The sequence below is a fragment of the Berghia stephanieae genome, chromosome 3, assembly GCF_034508935.2.
Source record: "Berghia stephanieae isolate SIO BIC M18660-M18661 chromosome 3, UCSD_Bste_1.3, whole genome shotgun sequence".
Lineage (NCBI taxonomy): Eukaryota > Metazoa > Mollusca > Gastropoda > Nudibranchia > Aeolidiidae > Berghia > Berghia stephanieae.
In genome coordinates this window covers 35,102,803-35,122,963 of record NC_088362.1, presented here as the reverse complement: position 1 = coordinate 35,122,963, position 20,161 = coordinate 35,102,803, and the positions used below count along the sequence as shown (strand labels likewise).

The window sequence follows — 20,161 nt, the reverse complement described above, 5'->3', positions numbered from 1 at the left end:
CGGTATTACTAAGCCTTGGAAAGGGTGGCTCTCTGAGAGAAAGTCAACTCTCGTTTTGAATGTGTCACTGATAGTTGCATTTTTAAACTTGAAATTTATATAACTTATCGTCATTGTTTATGTTGAATTATTATGTTTTCATGTAGAAAAATGATTGTAGTTTCTGAAACAACCAAAAACTTAAATTTGATAATTTTGACCATTTCCACTTTAAAACCGGTTTTCTTCGTTTTCCAAATCCCGACTTAATACTGCTTCAAGGTGGAGGGTCACATTTTAAAAAAACATCTTCCTCAACTGAGGATCGAACCTCAGACCTTCTGACTACACTGTTGTTCAGATCTTTATTTTACACCGGTGCCTGCCCCCTAATTTCATTTTTTTCTCATGACATTGAGTTAATAGAGCTGACTTAAAAGAACCAAAATTTTCGACAGTTGTTAAATCCCAGGGGGGAAAGTTCCAGTCTGAAATTGTATTTGGAAAGAAGTTTGAACTGAAAAGGGTTTATTGTTGAAAGAGACGGGTAGAATTTCGAGGAAGTCTCAATTGTTCCAGAATGATTTTAATTGTGGACCGATTGTCATTCGTCTTATTTCCTTGTCAAGAGATTTCTTGCCTTTTTCTGATTTATTTAATTTATTTTAGTTACTACATTGTGTTATACATTTATGTTAAAACGATGATTTATAACAACAGCTTTACTGTTTAATCATCTGCGTTCAATGTTATTATTCAGTTTCCTCTAAATGTGCTTTTTATTTACAGGTTCACATGTTGGAAGCAGCTTTAGCACAGAAAGAGCAAAATGTTGTCGTGGAGGCAGAGAAAGTGGTGAGTAATTTTTCAAGGTATTGCTTTGACCTCTCCATACCAACTACAGAAAATTGTCTTTAAAAAAAAAATAATTGAGCTTTTATATAGCGCAATATTCACTAAACATGCTCAAAGCGCTTTGCTGGCCAACAGCAACATTAACATGTAGGACGGGACATGATGCCTGTTAGGTGATATATTACAATTTTTTTCGGACAGAGACAGCACTGTTAACTGGCAGGTACTCATTTTACACCTGAGTACAGTGAGAGAATGTGAGTAAAGAGCCTTTTCCAAGCACTCAACTATGGGCAGAGCGAGGCTCGAACCTAAGACCTTCTGATCTGAAAGCGAGTGTCATACCACAAGACCACATAGCCGCACAAGATTTCTTTGGTATTCACAAAATTTGAAGACATTAAAAAAAAAAATTATAGTTATGATAACTTAATGCTGTGTTGTACAGCTTGTTTTGAAAAACAAAATTATGTATAGCATATATTTATATCTTTTGAGTTTGAAAAATCGATTTTTGTGTTAGATAGGTGTGATGTTTTTTTGTTGTTGAAAATCTGGAAAAAGAGAGAGTTAATCTGTAAAAGACACGGCTTGTTACCATGAAATATTTTTTACCATTTTTATAATGTCAAAATATGCTGTCTGAAGCTTGAATCCAAATGAAATGGATTGGGGAGAAAATGCTAAGCTTCAATAAATGACATAAGACAGATGATGGTTAGATTCAGGTTTTCCTTCAATCAAAATAAATTGATCAAACATATAAGCAAACTCGAACAAATGGATGGTGTTAAAATATAACTTAAGGCACGAAATATTGTCTTGTTAACCTTAAAATGTGACTAGTGCTCTTTAAAATAAAATAATAAGAAGAAACTATTGTCATATCTAGCATATGAAATCTTAAAAACAGAGTTACAATTACATTCCTGCCTATTTTTACGGATCATCCGTAATTGTTACAGAAATTTGGTAACAATAACAGATTTACAGAAATGGAAGAAAAATTACGGATTTTGATTTCACTGCAATTAAGTTGCAGTGTTAGAGGAAACATTTTTTTTTTTCTTCATTTACCCCAATATTAACTGTTTTTGTTTTAAAGTTATAAAGGCCACCCTCAGTTCCACGCCCATGATGGCTAAGTCGATCACAAACCCATAATGGTGGCCACCAACAACAGTGAAAATATCACCTGCATTTACATATACAAGATTGTATTTAGCATTTTATAGTTTGGTTTCCTTCAGAATCATTGAGCCCAATAGAGCCGGAGTTTATCCTGGTTTCTATTGCATGAAATCGAATTACTTGCTATCCTTTGGATAGGATACTAGTCTATTGCAAAGTGCTTTCTGCTAAATCTAATAGAATCAGCTAACCATTCACTGCTGGGAGGACAGGGGGGTCAGAAAACATCTCGACTGCACCCAGGACTGATCTTAGTCCTTTTGCGTGTGAAGCGAATGCTCTACCAACTACACTATCTGGACCCCTTTATTATTACTTAATTTTTGTAATTTATTACTGATGAATTTTGTGTCGGTTACTGATTTTGAAATTTCCAAGTCGGCAGGGAGGCAATTAATGAAATGAAGTAAAATTTGTCCAAAATTTTAAAAATAAATTTTGACAAAAAATTGTTAGTTTGAATATTCTCATATACAACAGAATTTTGTTTCATTGCATTCATCAGCAATCTCTCATGGCAAGTATGGCCAAGTTGGAGACGGAAGTCGAGGATTCCAAATTCAGCATCCCTGTCGAAAAAGTGCAGGCATATGAGGCTGAGATAGACGCACTTCGTGGCCAGATTGAGACTTTAGAGGCTAGAGGTCAGGATGGGGTGGCCAAGGTGGAGGAAGAGAAGAACAGGCTGAAGAAGGAGATGGAGAGGTTGAAAGGTGAATTGATGGAAAGGCAGCAGAAATATGAGGAAAACGTCGTTGCTCTTGAAGGGAAGCTGAAGGAGGTAAATTGGTTTTTGATCAAGTCTCTCTGAATTTTGAATTTAAATCTTAAAATTTTCCGTTGAGATTTGTTCATCAAATGTAATGAAAAACTCTTGTATTTTTTAAGACATATCACCAATTGGAACAAAATTACATTTGAAACCACTGGGTGGAGTTCCTGACCTCTCATAGTGGGCAGAGAGACACTTACTGTGTCTTCTATCCCCCTATATATGTTTTCCAACTTGCTTTCTGTCTTTGTCTTGGAATTGAAATTACTTGGTTTTGTCATGGCCCTGGACGGATACCTTTGCTGAGAGGGAAACAGTAAAATGTATAGATAGTTTTGGGAGACGATATTTTTTTCCTTGTAAATCATCTCTGTTATGTACTGTATTATGTTATGTTTACATATCATATATGATTTGTGAACATTTGAGTGTATTCCTCTTAGTGGGGACCTGTGCTTGTTTCTGGATGAGACTTTTAGATGATCTCAAACTAAGTACACTGATAGTGTGCTCTTGGAATCTACATCTGTTTCCTATTTGAACCTTTATCTTACCTTTTCTTGGGTGCTTTAATTGTAATTCTAGAATTTGACTATCCCATTTTCTTCCTATTTACTGGCGCTGATATGACCTTGATGTGTTGCAAGCACCGTAAAACCCTTAAAAACAAACAAACAAACAAACAAACAAACAGATTTGAAACCAACAATTTTTATTTTAATTAAAGTCTCCAAGATTGCTGTAGATAAGACATTAGCTCATGTGATTGATAAATATGACAGATAACCTTTCTTTATTATGTACAATTCAACTAGCAATGTCATTTCTTTTATGAGCTTTTTCTTTTTTTAATTATCTCAGTATATTCAATATATTTTTATTAATTACGAGTGAGTATCGTTGTATTCTAAAAATATAGTCATCATTTGTTCAAAATATAAAGGCATGTTACTTATACGTTATGTGTGTTTATGACATGATATTTACATTTAATATTAAGTTAATAATTATAATCAATTTATCAACTATTTTTGATCGATTTCTTCAATGCACACATTTGCATGTGCAAGAGGAGAAAGTGTAAAATAGTGTTAGTTCATTATTCCTGAATCAATAAAGATTTGAATTTTAAAAAATAAATTTAAAGATGATTTCATTCTCTTTAACCTAGAGACCTAATGAAATACAAAAGAATTATTTTTGACATATCCAAAGGTGAACACAACTAATCAACAACTGGAGACAGAACTGTGTATTGCCAAAAGATCCCAGGAACTCTCCGAGATGGAGGAGAGGGAAACATTTGCTGAGGAAATTCAGGTACAAGTAGATTATCACATATCATTATCATAGGTTGAAGGCAAGGTGCACTTATTAGCAGACAGGTCTGATAACCGAGCCGAAATGGGTGTGATTTAACAAAGTTGTAACAGACATATTTTGCATTGTTTTAAACGAGTAATAATTTGACCTATAGAGAAGTACATGTTGGTTAAAGACTAAGAGGAGTAAAACTGACGAGTACATATATGCAGGTGTGACATCCAAACTCAATTATAGGCCTAGTTTAACATTGTTGTTTTGGACAATATTTTGGATAATTTTTTGAGATTTCCTTTAGAACAATGAGCCCATAATAAATTGGATTATCAGACCTTCAAATAAGTGCACATCGTGTAAAACCAAAATCAAGAGGTGCCTAAATGAGCCAACAAGATGGAGAGAAAAATAAAGTGAGTGAATGTGACTCATATAAAAGGGGACAACACAAAACAAACGACGTTTCAACCTTTGGCCTTCATCAGACAACAGACAAAACATACGGATAATGACGAATGAGGACAAAATATTTTACATTTGTATAATGAAGTCAAATTACTAAAAGAAAAAAGGATGATGGAAGGGGAGAGGGAGCTACTGAAAGAGTGACATGTGTGTGTGTGTGTGTGTGTGTGTGTGTGTGTGTGTGTGTGTGTGTGAGCAAGGGAAGGAGAGAGAGAGAGAGAGGGGATATACACTGGGTAAATGCTTTAAGTGCCTTTGATAAGGAATAAGAATAATAAAAAATAATCACCAGTAAATGTCTTAAAGACAAAATTCATTATCTCTTCAGCCTTATTATTTTTTCTGTCTATTATTATAGGATTATTTAAGACTTTTCACCCAGACTTTTTTTCTTTGGTTTTTTTTTTTTTATTCCCCAAATATTTATGGGAATCAATAAAAAACTTACCGATTTTCTTCATTTAAATTTCCAATAGACTCTCTCACTTGAAGTGTCAAATGAAAAGAAGCAAAAACAAGATCTCCAAGGGCAACTGGTAGCTCTGCAAACGCAAAAAGCAGCGGAAATTGAAAACCTCAAGTCCAGCCTGGAGTACCAGACCCAAGCCTTACAAACGATGCAGTCCCAGGTGTCGTCTCTGGCAGAAACGGAGGAAACGAACCAGAGATTGGAGCTGGAGTTAGAAATGGAGAAAGGAAAAGTTTTAGGTAAGTAGCTCTTGGTGTAGGTGTCCCTATAGCCAACAATAGCTCAATTGGTAGAGCACTCGCTCCACATGAAAATGGACCAAGATCGATCCCAGATGAAGTCGAGATTTCTTCCCTAATCTGCCCCCCCCCCCCCCCTTTTTTTTTTTTCTTTCCTCACCTAGCAGTGAATGAGGAGCTAGGTCTGTTTGAGCTGGCAGAAAATACTTTGCGATAGACTAGCATCCTTTCCAAAGGGTAGCAAGCAATTGCTATTGTCAGTTGTCCGTGATAACCTCTGGCTCCATGGGCCTCATAGCTTTGAAAGACTACTTTTATCTCCTTAGAGTGACAGAATGTGAGGAAGAGCCTTTCTCAGACCTGCCTACCTGTGCGGCTATGTGGTCTTGTGGTATGACACCCGCTTTCGGATCAGAAGGTCCTGGGTTCGAGCCTTGCTCAGCGCATAGTTGAGTCCTTGGAAAAGGCTCGTTACTCACATTCTCTCACCGTACTCAGGTGTAAAATGACTACCTGGCCATTGACAGCATTGTCTCTGTCAGAAACAAAATTTGTAATATCGCTAACGGGCGTCATGTTTCGTTCTTCATGTTACGTATTGCTTTTGGTCAGGGACCCATTTTAAAGTGCTTTGAGCACATTTAGTGGATATTGCGCTCAAAAGCTCAATTTTTTAAAAATTGTTTTTTTTCTTTTTTTTTACTTGAAAACTGAAAAATTCATAATATTTAGGAGATAAACATTGTAGTCAATATTGTTAACTTTAAAAATCAACAATTTACACTCACACTGATTAACTGACACTTCAAAATCCTTAGAAATATGTTGTCTGGCGTCAGCTTTCATTTTCAATAAGTTTTGATGACTAAGAGATGCTCATGAAATTCTGAAATTGGAATCAAAATTTCACAGTTCTATGAATTTTTCGTAGGAGTAGGCAGGCTTACTCAAACATTCGTATTTTACAAAGCTCCCTATCAACTGCACTATTATAAACTATTTAAAGTTGCTGTTTTTTGTTTTGTTTTTAATATATTTATGTGATAAAAGTAAATTAATTTATTATTATAAAAAAAAATATATTTTTCTACCAAACTGCTGGTTGCTGGGCAGACATGACATCAGACTATTGAATCCTATTTGAAACAATTATTTGATTTTCAGGCCTGACCCAGAAGAACCAAGAGCTGAAAGACCACAGTCATCAGTTGGAGGGAGCTTTGGCCAATCGGGAGTCCTGTCTGGAAGAGTTGAGGAGGACGGTGGAGGAATCACAGCTAGGCCTGGAGGAGAGGGAGTCGAAGTTCAAATCCCGCATCTCCAGTCTGGAAACGGCTGTGGAGAAGGAAGTCGCTGTGCAGAGAGACATTAGGAAACAGGTTAGTTATGCATCAATAATGATAATGATGTAGTAATGATAGTAGTAGTAGTGGTAGTAGTGGTAGAAGTAGTAGTGGTAATAGTAGTAGTAGTAGTAGTAGTAGTAGTAGTAGTAGTAGTAGTAGTAGTAGTAGTAGTAGTAGTAGTAGTAGTAGTACTAGTAGTGGCTGTAGAAGTAGTAGTAGAAGTAGTAGAGTAGTAATAGTAATATTGGTAGTAGTAATAGTAATAGTAGGAGGAGGAGGAGGAGGAAGAGGAGGAGTTCTAGTAGTAGTAGTAGTTGAAGAAAAAAACCCAGTAATAATAATACTGTGCTTCATCCTTTACAGAACTTCTTTGTACAGATGTGATACAAAGTAATAAATATGTTCTATTTCAGATGGGTGTAAAAATCATGGAAAACAAACGTTTGAAAAAGCAGCAAGAGTCGACAAAGTTGGAGGTCGATCAGTTGAAACAGGATCTTTCCACCAGCCAGCAGATGGCAGCACAGGCAGGGTCTGAGCTAGAACTGGCCAATCAGAAGTCACAAGCCCTGCAGAGGGAAGTGGCAGAAAATGCTTCTCTTCACCGGACGATGGAGGCGGAATTAGAACGCGTCAAACGTGAACTGGCTGAGAATATGGCACGCTACCCCGTGTTGCAGGAACAAATCCAGGTAAATGTCAGTTATAAATTTTGGACCAATTGTCTCAACAAAGTATTATGTCTGGCTGTGGTCTAGTGGTATGACACTGGCCTGTTCTGAGCAGCACATAGTCAAGTCCTTGGAACAGGCTCTGTACTCACCTTCTCTCATTGTACTTAGGTGCAGAACGAGTATCTGATCGTTAACAGCATTGTCTATGTTTGAAAAAATAGTAATATTGCCTAACAGGCATCATATCTCATTATTCATGGTAAGTATTGCTTTTGGCTAAGGACCTCTTGTAAAGCACTTTAAGCATGCTTCATCCCAACATAGCATAGTGGAATCTGCTTAAAGTCAACACTCTTAAAGTCAACTTCTGCTTAAAATCAACATTTTTAAAGTCAACTTCTGCTTAAAGTCAACTCCCGCTTAAAGTCTATATTCTAAAAGTCAACCCCTGCTTAAAATCAACTTCTGCTTAATTTCAGCATTCTTAAAGTCAACTTCTGCTGAAAGTCAACACTCTTAAAGTCAACTTTTGCTTAAAGTCAAAACTCTTAAAGTCAATATCTGCTTCAAGTCAACTTTTGCTTCAAGTCAACACTCTTAAAGTCAACTTCTACGTAAAATCATCAACACTTTTGAAGTCAATTTCTGTTTCAAGTCAAGTTTTGCTTTAAGTCAACACCTCTTTTATTGGTCCCAAATTTTCTGTTCTTTATCTGAATTTAATTGTGTTCCATTGGTATTGGATAAAGTCCACCTTTCTTAAAGTCAACCAATATTTCTGGTACAGCGGTGTCGAAATGATCAGGATCCATTAAAAAAAAAAAAAAAAAGAAGAAATATTTAATATTTTTTTCCCCCATCCTTGTTTTGATTCCAGAGTCTTGAATGGCAATTGAGTCAGAAAGGTCGTGAACTGGAATCGGCCATGGAACAAATCAAGCTTGTTGAAGCCAGGGGTCAAGAGGAAGTGGAGGCTGTGAAAGCAACTCTGTCGGTAAGAGTTGTCAGTCTTGGAATTGTATTGCTAGTGGTTTTCCATTTCATATTGTCACAGCTTTAAATGTTGAAGGTAAACGACTATATGGTCTAATGCTATGACACTCGCCTTTGGAACCCCCCTCCCCCCCACCCATGAGCGGGGCGTAGTTGAGTCCTTGGAAAAGGCTCTTTACTCACATTCTCTCACTGTACTCTGGTGTCAAATGAGTGCCTGGCCGTTAACAGCATTGTCTCTGTTGGAAAAAACTGTAATATCTCCTAACAGGCGTCATATCTTGACCTAAATGTTAAGTGTTGCTGTTGACTAGGGACCCTTTGTAAAGCGCTTTGAGCATATTTAGTGGATACTGCGCTATATAAAAAGCTATTTTAAAAAATCTCAAGTTTTGATAATTCTTGGGAAAAAATTACTTTTGATGTGCATTGATTCTAGAAGGAGTTGGATGGAATGGTATAGTTTAAAATAGTGAACTATTTCATTATATTCAAATTACTTCATTTTATACAGAACAGGTCAGCTAATATCAAGCAACCCTTTTTATGGCAGTACTCTTACAATGTTAGTCTTTGCTTATAACAAGTCATTCATATCTGAGTTGACTGAGATAAAGTCTGGAAGGTCACAGTGAAGACAGATTTGCAATCATTGTAAAATGAGAACATGGCTGTTAAAAGTGTTGTCTCTATCAAAATAGAGTTGTAAAGCTTACAGGCATCATGTCTCATCCTACGTGTTAAGTGTTGCTGTTGGATATTTAGTGGATATTGCACTGTGTCGTTGTTGGCTGAAGAAGGATTTTAAGCCTGAAATAATCTATGTTTGGTATTTTGTTCCTCTTTTTTGAAGCTGTTATATTCATTTTTGTTTATTACTTTTTACATTTGGTTTTGTGTCGTTATTTATCATATCACACAGTCAACTCAAGGCTAGGAAAAGTAAGTCCTTTAAGTGCCTGTAATAGAATTTTTAAAAACACTCACCAATCATTTCACACATTTCATAGCATTAAATTATGTAGACACTATTCATTATCTCTTCAGTCCAAAACAAATCTGTAAAAAATGTTTTTATCTCGATCAATAGAAGGAACAAATTGACTTCACTTGCTATTGTTTTTAGACAGCCATTTTCATGATCAGTTAAATGGTATTAATCAAACTAAAAACATTCAAGGTTACACATAGTTTTGTGTATTTGTACATTACATCCGACTCGTGGATGTAGTGGGTATTTTACCTAAACACATAGCATCAGTAGGAATTTTGAAACGATCAAGAGAGCAAACATTTTCTTGTCTCAAATCTTATTCTATTTCAGGTCTGAACTGTTAGATTTTTATGAACCGTTTTTTTTTTTTCTCTCTTTTTGCTTTTAATCAGGAAAAGCTGTATGAAATTGATGCCCTGCAGACGGAATTGTCAGTGCTTCGACAAGAAAAGACTCAACAAAGGTCACAGGTCACAGAACTGAGAGGAGCTTTAAAAGCTTCTGTTCAACATCACAAAGTATGGAATGACATTTCTGAAATAATTTGTATTAACAAAGATTATAAGACAATGAAATATAACGCTTTATTTGTGGTTCAAAATAACTTTTGCAACACGAGAACAGTAAAGGAAAACAGTGTGTACTGAAATGTGTAGATGGTGATTTAAATGAGCAGAGCTTTTGTAGGTGATAGGAGGGAAATGTAATGGAAGTGCTACAAAGCCTTTGATAGACCTTTGATATAGCAGCTCTCTCTGGGACCCTCACCACAAATCAGAAATCCAAGAAATTTAAAGAAAACAAACCAGAGCAATGAAATTTATAAATCAAAACAACAAAGAAAAAGAATCTTTAAAATTATTTAGATCACGAACCGCTACAACAGAGAAGAAAACATGGCAAAATTACCCCTCGGTAATATTCAACAAAATTAGAGGAAGCCATCCGAGTTTAGTGTGGCTTTGTGGTATGACACTTGCTTTCAGATCAGAAGGTCCTGGGTTCGAGCCTCGCTTGGGGCGAATAGTTGAGTCCTTAGAAAAGACTCTTTACTCACATTCTCTCACATTCTCTCACTGTACTCAGGTGTAAAATGAGTCCCTGGCCATTTACAGCATTGTCTCTTTCTGAAAAAAAATTTGTAATATTGCCTAACAGGTGTCATGTCACATCCTACAAGTAAAGTGTTGCTGTTGGTCAGGGACCCTTTGTAAAGCGCTTTGAGCAAGTATAGTGGATATTGCGCTATATAAAACTTCAAGTTTAAAAATAATAATAATATGTGTATAGTGCTCTCTTCGGCCAAAGACTAAATACTTAGAGCCAGTTTTCTTCCATGTTTGTCTATTGTGTTTCCTTTGTAGTCTCGTGGTATGGCCCTGCCCTCGTCTTCAGTAACCAGGTTCAAGTTCTGCGCTGGGCAGTGCAAAATTGAGTCCTTGGAAAAGGGTTTTTACTCAAATTCTCTCATTGTACTCAGGTTTTAAAAAAGAACCAGTCCAGTCTCTGGAGAAAAATAAAAAATTGTAGCACAGCCTTATTGGTATGATATCTCATCGTACAAGTCAGGTGTTGCTGTTGGCTTGGGATCGCTTGTAAAGTGATTTGAGCATATTTAATTGATTATATATTGCATCCTATAAAAACTATTACTACTTAACAGTCTATATAATTAATTTTATACATTGTTACTTGACATCTGAATCTAAGCTTTTCAGCACATTTTAAAAATTTCTTCTTTGTGCACATTTCAGCTAACACAGCGACTCAATGAGAATGATTTGGTGGACAAAGGAACACAGGCCAACATCGAGAAGAAGGTCATGATTCCCCCTTTGCCCTTTGAACTTTCAACCATTGAGAAACTGCTGCAAGACACGAGGGTGACACCTTTGGAAAGCAAGTAAGTGATAGCTGTTTTTTGTTGGTTTTTTAATGAAAACAATCAAGATTGTTTTCCCTCAACAAATACCGTCATTGACGAATTCAAATTTGAAAAACAACAACAATCCACAACTGTCAATTGACAGACACTCATACCACCCTCTCCTTGATAGACACAATCCACTGATCAAATGAAATATATAGATAGAATGAAGTTGACATCTTTCTGGTCTTTGTTATTGTTTTTTGCCATTCGCGTTTATGAGTAATTCTCACTAAACTGTATCAACCGGACTATAAACGTTCAAGGTTACACATAGTTTTGTGTGTTGGTCCGTTATACTTCCGGATGTTGTGAGCTCTGTAGCCAAGTGCATACTATCTATAGGCCACAGAGGTTTTTACCACGAACCATACAGGATACAGATATTGAACAAAGTGCTTGACGAAATAGTGACAATAATTTTTTAAAAGTCATTCTTCAGAGTCATTTGGCCCATGGAGCTGGAGTTAATCTCGGTTTCTACAGTTATCCTATGGATAGGATGCTAGTCTATAGCACTGTGCACCACCCACTCCTTGACATACACAATCCACTGATCAAACACAATATATAGGCCACAGAGATTTTTTCCATGAACCTTACAGGATACAGGAATTGAACAAAGTGCTAGGTGAAATAGTGACAATAATTTTTAAAAAGTCATTCTTCAGAGCCATTTGGCCCATAGAGTAATCTTGGTATCTATAATTACCCTATAGAAAAAAACTCTCAATTGCGCCCAGGATCGATCTCAGCCCCTTTGCTCTACCAACTTACTGATTGAGATCCCCAGTGACAGTATTAAGTCATGAACAAGACCTGGTGCAGCACTTGTCACTAGCATGATGCCGTTGCTGTCCTGACTACCAAGAAGTGGGCAAGGAGGCACTTACTGTGTCTTCTATCCCCCTAAATCTGTTTTCCAATTTGCTTTCTGTCTGTCTTGGAATGAGATTACTTGGTTTTGTCCTGACCCTGGCCGGATTCCCTTGCTGAGAGGGAAACAGTCAAATGTATAGATAGTTTTGGGAGATGATTTTTTTTTCCTTGTAAATCATCTCTCTGTTATGCATTGTATTATGTTTTGTTTACATATTATATATTTGTAAACATTTGAGTGTATTCCTCAGTAGGGACCTGTGCTTGTGTCAGGATGAGACTTTTAGGTGATCTCAAACTAAGTACTTTGATAGTGTGCTCTTGGAATCTACATCTGTTTCCTATTTGAACCAATTCCCATTTGTCTTACATTTTCTTGGGTGCTTTAATTGTAATTCTAGAACTTTTTACTATTCAATTTTCTTCCTTTTAACTGGCGCTGATATGACCTGAATGTATTGCAAGCGCCGTAAAACCCTTAAAAACAAACCAAACCAAGAAGAAGAAGTCTACGGGCAGTGTGGTATAGAGGTATGGTCTGCAACTGCAAAGTAAAGAGTGACCTTGAGTGAGTCACCTTACTCTAGCTCACTTTGTGGCGTTCTGCTCCACTCCGGCTGATGTTTTCTATTTGAATAGGCCCTAAAGTCAAATTTCTCCTTGGGGATAAACAATTATATATATATTTTGTAAAAGTAGTCCTTTGGAGCCATTGGCCTATGGCAGTTGCTTGTTTGAATAGGACGCTAGTCTATCGCAAAATACTTTCTGCCAGATCTAACAGACCCAGTTACCCAATCACTGCTTGGTGGACAGGGGGGGGAGGTCATAAAAAATCTCGACTGCACCTGGGATCGATCTCAGTCCCTTTACGTGTGAAGCAAGTGCTCTACCAACTGAGCTATATTGAATTCCTTTTTAGTTCTTCACTATTGAATATTAAATACATGCCTAGAGTGATAAGAAATTTATGAGAATGCTTCTTTATTTAACTCTCTCCTTACCGGCCATTTTCCGGATTGTCCCCAAAACTTCACATCCAACCTATACAAAAATAGATTTTTTTACACTCAAACACAAAAGCTGTTAGTTCTTTCTATACATATTTTTTATGCTAAACGAGCTCTTCATTACCGTGTTAATACACTAAAACTATAGAAAACATTTTTGTTCAAATATTATGATGTACAAAAGAAATCAGAATGAGAAAAATGTTGGCTGCATCGTAACAAATGTGACGATTTTCATATGGGTGGTAAGTAGAGGTTTAAGATACGTCTTTATCTGGGTTCCACGTATTTATTTATTTATTAGTTCATTACATTCCAATAAACAATTTGAATGTATATGTCTGCTGCTGATTTCCCTCTTTTGTGCTGTCTTGTGTTTCTCAGGCCCTTGGATCAGCTGTCGTCTTGCCTGACTTCGCTGAGGGCTGAAATCACTGGACTGCAGAAACACATGGATCTACACACCAGTGCTGTCAATTCATCCAGTCAATCTGCCAAGTAAGTTCTGTTTGGATACAGTTTTACATTGTATTGTAAAGCACTCAGGTGTAAAATGAGTACCTGGCCGTTAACAGCATTGTCTCTGTCCGAAAAAAATTGTAATATCGCCTCACAGGCGTCATGTCCCGTCTTATATGTTAAGTTTTGCTGTTGTCCAGGGACCCTTTGTAAAGCGCTTTGAAAAGCTCAATATTTTTTCTTCGTAAATTATATTGACACTTCTATTACAGTTAAAAAGTAGAAGTCCTTTGGAGCCGTAAGGTCCATGGAGCTAGAGCCGGAGTTTTCTGTAACGGGAAATGGCCAATAACAAATTACCTGCTACCCATTGGATAGGGCGCAAGTCTATTGCAAAGTACTTTCCACCAGATGTATAGTTCCAACTACCCAATCACTGCTGGGTGGACAGGGAGTGGGGTCTCAATTTCATCTGGGATCTATCTCAGTCTCTTTGTGTGTGAGGCGAATGCTCTACCAAGAGAGCTATCAGGACCTTTTAAATTGAATAGAAGCTTCCATTTAATTTACAAAGTCGGAAGATGTAGACGTTTCAGGTTTTACCTTTGTCAACAAAGTATGATGAACAAGACACTAAAGACATCTTAGGTGTCCCATTCATGGTGTTTTGTTGACAAAGAGGAAACCTGAAACATACACATCATTCGTCTTTTCCATTCCATTTTAAGATTGTTATTTAATTACAGTTTTGAGGCAATAGGTCATACATGTCTGACCCCATGAATGTTTTGAGGCAATAGGTCATGCATGTCTGACCCCATGAATGTTTTGAGGCAATAGGTCATACATGTCTGACCCCATGAATGTTTTCACCAGACACGTTGGACACGTACGACTTGAATGAAGTGATGAGAACCATTGCCAACACCATCATTGCTGCCAACAGTACCAAGACAGTCACCATGGCAACGTTGTAGAGAGCAGGAAGGATAACAATGTGTAACCCTTGAATAAGTTGAGATGCCAAACCATCATGGTGCCAACAGTACAGACATCCCATGGCAAAGTTGGATAGAGAGCAAGGGATATCATGTCTAACTCCTTAATGAAGTATGAGACCATTGCCAACACATACGCTGCCAACAGTACCAGACGTCCCATGGCAAGCTTTGATAGAGAGCAAGGGAGATAATCGATAAGTAACTCTTTTGCAGGGATAAGTTTTCTTTTTCTCTCTCTCTCTGATTTTGTCCCATAGTTTGACTTATACAAACTGTAACGTTTGTAAACTCATAGCTTGACACTGACCAAAGTATGACATCACAATGCGAGGTGATGACCACCAAAAGAAAGTGAATTGTGAGTTGTATTCACTAATGCAACCAAATGGAATAATCAACCAAATGGAATAATTTATTTAGATGAACACTTCTCTTAACAACTCACCTTCCACTTTCTTTTCGCAATTGTCATCTCGTATTGTTATGTAATCTTTAGGAAAGCATCAGGCAATGAGTTGACGAAGGCTATGTTTCACAATCCTGTTGAAGAGAATGGTTTACAAAGGACCAATCATTATAAAGGAATCACGACTGACTTTTAGGAATTAAAAAAAAACAAAAACAAAAAAACAAAATACAAACTATCTAACGTTGATGGGAATTCTGGGTGGGGTCCATTGACCTCCCATGGTGGGCAGGAAGTTACGCTGTGTCTTCTATCCCCTTATATCTGTTTTCCGAGTTGCTCTCTGTCTTTGTCTTGGAATGAGATTACTTTGTTTTGTCCCAGCCCTGCCTGGAGTCCTTGACTGGGAGGGAAACAGTTGAATGTATAGTTACAGTTTTGGGAGATGATATTTTTTTCCTTGTAAATCACTTCTCTGTTATGTATTGTTAGTTATGTATTCTGTAAACATTTGAGTGTGTTCCTCTTAGTGGGATCCTGTGCTGGTGCCTGGATGAGATTTTAAGGTGGTCTCAAACTAAGAACATTGATGGTGTGCTCTTGGATTCTACATCTGTTCACTATTTGAACCAATTCCCTTTTGTCTTACTTTTTTCTTGGGTCCTTTGATTGTAAATCTACAATATTTTGACTATTCCATTTTCTTCTTTTTACTGGCGCTGATATGACCTAAATATGTCGCAAGCACCGTAAAACCCTTTAAAAGAACAAAAAAAAAAAAAAAAAATCTGATGAGAATTGCCTTTAGAGTAATACTTGAAAGATTTTTTGTTTTGTTTTTGTTTTTGTCTTGAAAACAATTGAACAATCAATGTTATGGTTGTTATCTATTGCTATCATATGGTTTTTTTTTTTTTTGTTTTTTTTCATGTGTAACACTTGAATTGTTATGCTATCAACCTTTGAGAGAGAGAGAGAGAGAGAGAGAGAGAGAGAGAGAGAGAGAGAGAGAGAGAGAGAGAGAGAGAGAGAGAGAGAGAGAGAGAGAGAGAGAGAGAGAGAAAGAGAGAGAGAGAGAGAGAGAGAGAGAGAGAGAGAGAGAGAGAGAGAGGGAGAGAGAGAGAGAGAGAGAGAGGAGAGAGAGAGAGGAGAAGAGAGAGAGAGAGAGAGGAGAGAGAGAGGAGAGAGAAGAGAGAGGAGAGGAGAGAAGAGAGAGAGAGAGAGAGAGAGAGAGAGAGAGAGGAGAGAGAGAGAGAGAGAGAGAGAGAGAGAGAGAGAGAGAGAGAGAGAGAGAGATTTCATTGCTTTCATATCACTTCAAGACTTCCACAATAAGATTTATAATTTTAACAAAAATAAAATAATCATATCTGTGACTCCTTGTATCTCATTGTAAATCATTGTAACTCATTGTAACTCATTGTAACTCATTGTAAATCATTGTAAATCATTGTAACTCATTGAAATCTAAACAATTATTTAGTTAATTTATTTTCTATTATTAATTACGTTGTTGTTTGTTGTTAGATATTTTCTTTCAATAAACCTATGCAGATCTTTGCGATTCGTCCTTTTATGTATGAAATACTTACGTAAATCGATTCAAGCAAAATTTTCACTTCCAAGGTCAGTAATTGTCACTAAGTTTTCCTTGCTAAATAAAAGATAATCTGGTCATGCATATTGTTTCGTGTGTTTAGTAAGCCTAGAATAAAAACCCCAAACACAGTCCAGACTGTGTTCTATGCAAGGATTGATATATCCATTATATATTATTTGTTTTTACACGCGACTCTTCTGATAAGGGGGGTCCCTGCTGCTCAGTTAGTAGAGCACTCACTTCACATTCAAAGGGACCAACATTGATCCCCTGTGCAGTCGAGATTTATTTTCTTTCTGACCAGTGAATGGGTAGCTGTTTCAGTTAGATTTGGTGGAAAGTATTTTGTGATTACTAGTGTCCTATCCAAAGGGTAGCAAGCAATTCCACGGTTTAGAAATCGGGATAAACTCCAGCTGCATGGGCCCAATGGCTCTAAAGGACTACTTCTGATAGGACGTTGGTTTATCTCTAAATACTTTTCACCAGATCTAAAATATCCAGGTACCTATTCCTAGATGAACAGAGGGATAAAAAAAATATTTGACTGCAGCTGTGATAGATTAACTGTTTCATCACTTGTTAGCGAGTGCTCTTTGGACCAAGGCTATGCAGCGTGACTCTTACTGTTTTTTGTTTCTTTTTCAGAGCTAGGGTACTCAGTACTGACTATTATTGCTATGGCTGTAGATTCTTTGATACAGGATTTTGATGGCATTTCATCTATAAAAACGTATTATATACTATATATTATACTTGCAACAAGCATCGTCAGTGAAAGAAAAAAAACATTGATGTGAATATTAAGTTGATTCGTATTGTATTGATTTGTTTGGGGTTTTTTTTTTTCTCAATTACTGTAAATAGTGAAATGGTGTATATATTATGTATTACGATGTTAATATTTTAAGAGAAAAAGTAATGGTTATTTATTTGTCTGTATGCCTGTCTGTCTATCTACTTATCTTCCAACTTCACCTACACCTCACCCTCATTTTCCTGACTTTGGCCAATAACAAAAACAGTTAAAAGGTTAAGTTAACACACCAGGTTATATCCAGACAGACAAAAGAGAAGTTTTCGGCTTGCCAGGTCCGAAAGTACATTGTCGAAAATGTCATTTGTTATAGGCTGAAGAAGAGTTTTGAACCCGAAAAATTCCTTGTTCTTTTTTTATAGTCATTCATTTTGTAAATCCTGGTATTTGAATTCATGTCTTTGATTCTTTTTTCACTTTATTTCTTCATTATTTGTCGGGGTTTTTTGTTTTGTTTTTAAAAAATTTACAATCTTAATATTTTGGTGTCAGCAATGAAGACCCAGTAATAATATGGGAGCTTTCACTTTTGAGTATTTTATTTTAATGTATTTTCTGTGCCATTTCCCCCCCCCCCCCCCCCCCCTCTACCCTACTTCCTTAAAGAAAGTGGTGAAGAAAAATCAAAATTTTTTTGTAATCTCTTTTTTTTTTTTTTTTTTGCATTTCAAAGTTTTGAACCAATTATAAATAATGTTATTTATATCCCTAGTCCTGATCTGTGTAATTTATTCTTACGACCACTTGTGTTATTTTATATGTGTCTTTGTTGGTTTTGTGCTTGCCAATGGGGAACATTGACAGCACAAGGCAATTTCAACAACTTTGAAATGTGCATGGAACATGGGTAAGATTTTTTTCTTTATAAATTTTTTGTGTGTGCAGTATTGTGTATTTTCAGGAAATATTTTGTAAGGTGCTTGTTTAGAGGTGGCTTTGTTTTGCCATGGATCTAACTGGGATTTTTTGTCAGGAGGGAGACAGTCAAAGGTTTCAGTGGGAGATTATTTATTTCTTTTCTCTTGCAAATTTATCCTATCTCAATGCTGATTAAGTTTCTTAGTCTTTGTTACCACTTTGACTATACCCCTTTTGTTACTGGGTGAGTTTCCTGACCTCCCAAACTGGGTGGGGATCCTGACCTCCCATAGTGGGCAGGGAGGTACTTGCTGTGTCTTCTATCCCCTTATATCTGTTTTCCAACATGCTTTCTGTCTTTGTCTTGGAATGAGATTACTTATTTTTTTTCCTGGCCCTGGTCGGGGTCCTCTGGGAGGGAAACAGTCAAATGCATAGTTATTGTTTTGGGAGATGATATTTTTTTCCTTGTAAATCATCTCTCTGTTATGTATTAGTATATTTGTTATTTTTTAATGTATACTGTAAGCATTTGAGTGTATTCCTCTTGGTTGGACTTTGTTCTTGTGTCTGGATGAGACTTATAGGTGATCTCAAACTAAGTACATTGGTGATATGCTCTTGGAATCTACATCTGATCCCTATTTGTTGCCAGTTCCCCTATGTCTTGCTTTCTCTTGGATGCTTCAATTGTAATTCTAGAACTTTTTACTATCCCATTTTCGTCCTTTTTACTGGCGCTGATATAACCTAAATGTGTTGCAAGCGCCATAAAACCCTTAAAAACAAAAACAAAACAAAACATGACCTCCCAAAGTGGGCAGGGAGGCACTTACTGCGTCTCTTCTATCCCCCTTTATCTGTTTTCAAACATGCTTTCTGTCTTTGTCTTGGAATGAGATTACTTGGTTTTGTCCTGGCCCTTGCCAGTCTTTGACTGAGAGAGAAACGGTCAAATGATGGTTTTTGGGAGATGAAATTTTAAAAATTTGTAAATCATCTCTCTGTTTTGTACTGTTTTATTGGTTGGTTTGAATATAATATGACTTGTAAACATTTGATTGTATTCCTCTTAGTGGGATCCTGTGCTTGTGTCTGGATGAAACTTTTAGGTGATCTCAAACCAAGATAGACTGATAGTTTGCTCTTGGAATCTACATCTGTTCCCTCCCATTTTTCTTCCTTTTTACTGGCGCTGAAATGACCTAAATGTGTTGCAAACGCTGGAAAAACCTTTAAATACAAAAACAGACGCTCATTGAACATACAATATTGTTGTATAAATCTATGATAAGATCATAGAATCTACAAGTGTCTTGCTTGAACTTTTAGGCGGTCTCTTGACCCAATCCAATGCGTTCCTTGTGGAACCAAGGGCCTCTACAAGCGTCTGCCATCTGCTTCAGTTCTATGGCCATCTTATTGGTGGCCTCCCAAGTGAGGCCTGCCATTTTTAGTTCATCAGACAGTGAGCAAGCCCCTCCATGTCTTGTTTTGAACTGGCTTATAATAATATAACTTACTGACTGACTTAGGGCCTCTTTAATAAAATAAATAAATAAATAAATTCCTCTTTATTCATCCCATAGGAGAAATTTGTCTCTAGGGTCTAGTCCAAGGGAAGACTGGAATAACCCAGGCGTCAGTCGCAATGCAGCGCTGCAAATCGAGCTAGGGCGAGGTGACTTGCTCAAGGTCACACAGTGCAGCGGCAGGTGATCGAACTCTGTACCTTTTGGGTACGAAGCAAAGACCATACTGCTGAGCCATCCAATTGGGACACCTTGGCTTCCTTTCTAATCATCTGGCTTATAATATGGAAGTGAATATGATATAGAAAATGAGATCAGAAATTTTCATCTGATTCATCGGGGGATGCCATCTTTACTTGCCTTTATTTTTAGACT

General features: G+C 36.9%; 1 protein-coding gene across 1 annotated transcript in view; it reads left to right on the top strand.

The window, feature by feature from the left end:
- Positions 1 to 16,019, top strand: part of LOC144967627 (uncharacterized) — a 43,964-nt gene extending 27,945 nt beyond the window's left edge. Inside the window, exons 15-25 of the mRNA XM_078905137.1 lie at positions 769 to 834; positions 2,531 to 2,806; positions 4,013 to 4,117; positions 5,059 to 5,290; positions 6,455 to 6,669; positions 7,050 to 7,328; positions 8,188 to 8,304; positions 9,690 to 9,815; positions 11,052 to 11,200; positions 13,498 to 13,611; positions 14,449 to 16,019. Coding sequence (XP_078761263.1) covers positions 769 to 834; positions 2,531 to 2,806; positions 4,013 to 4,117; positions 5,059 to 5,290; positions 6,455 to 6,669; positions 7,050 to 7,328; positions 8,188 to 8,304; positions 9,690 to 9,815; positions 11,052 to 11,200; positions 13,498 to 13,611; positions 14,449 to 14,476 — 1,707 coding nt within the window. The 3' untranslated portion in view covers positions 14,477 to 16,019. The remainder of the gene's footprint in view (positions 1 to 768; positions 835 to 2,530; positions 2,807 to 4,012; positions 4,118 to 5,058; positions 5,291 to 6,454; positions 6,670 to 7,049; positions 7,329 to 8,187; positions 8,305 to 9,689; positions 9,816 to 11,051; positions 11,201 to 13,497; positions 13,612 to 14,448) is intronic.
- The last annotated feature ends 4,142 nt before the right edge of the window (positions 16,020 to 20,161 follow it).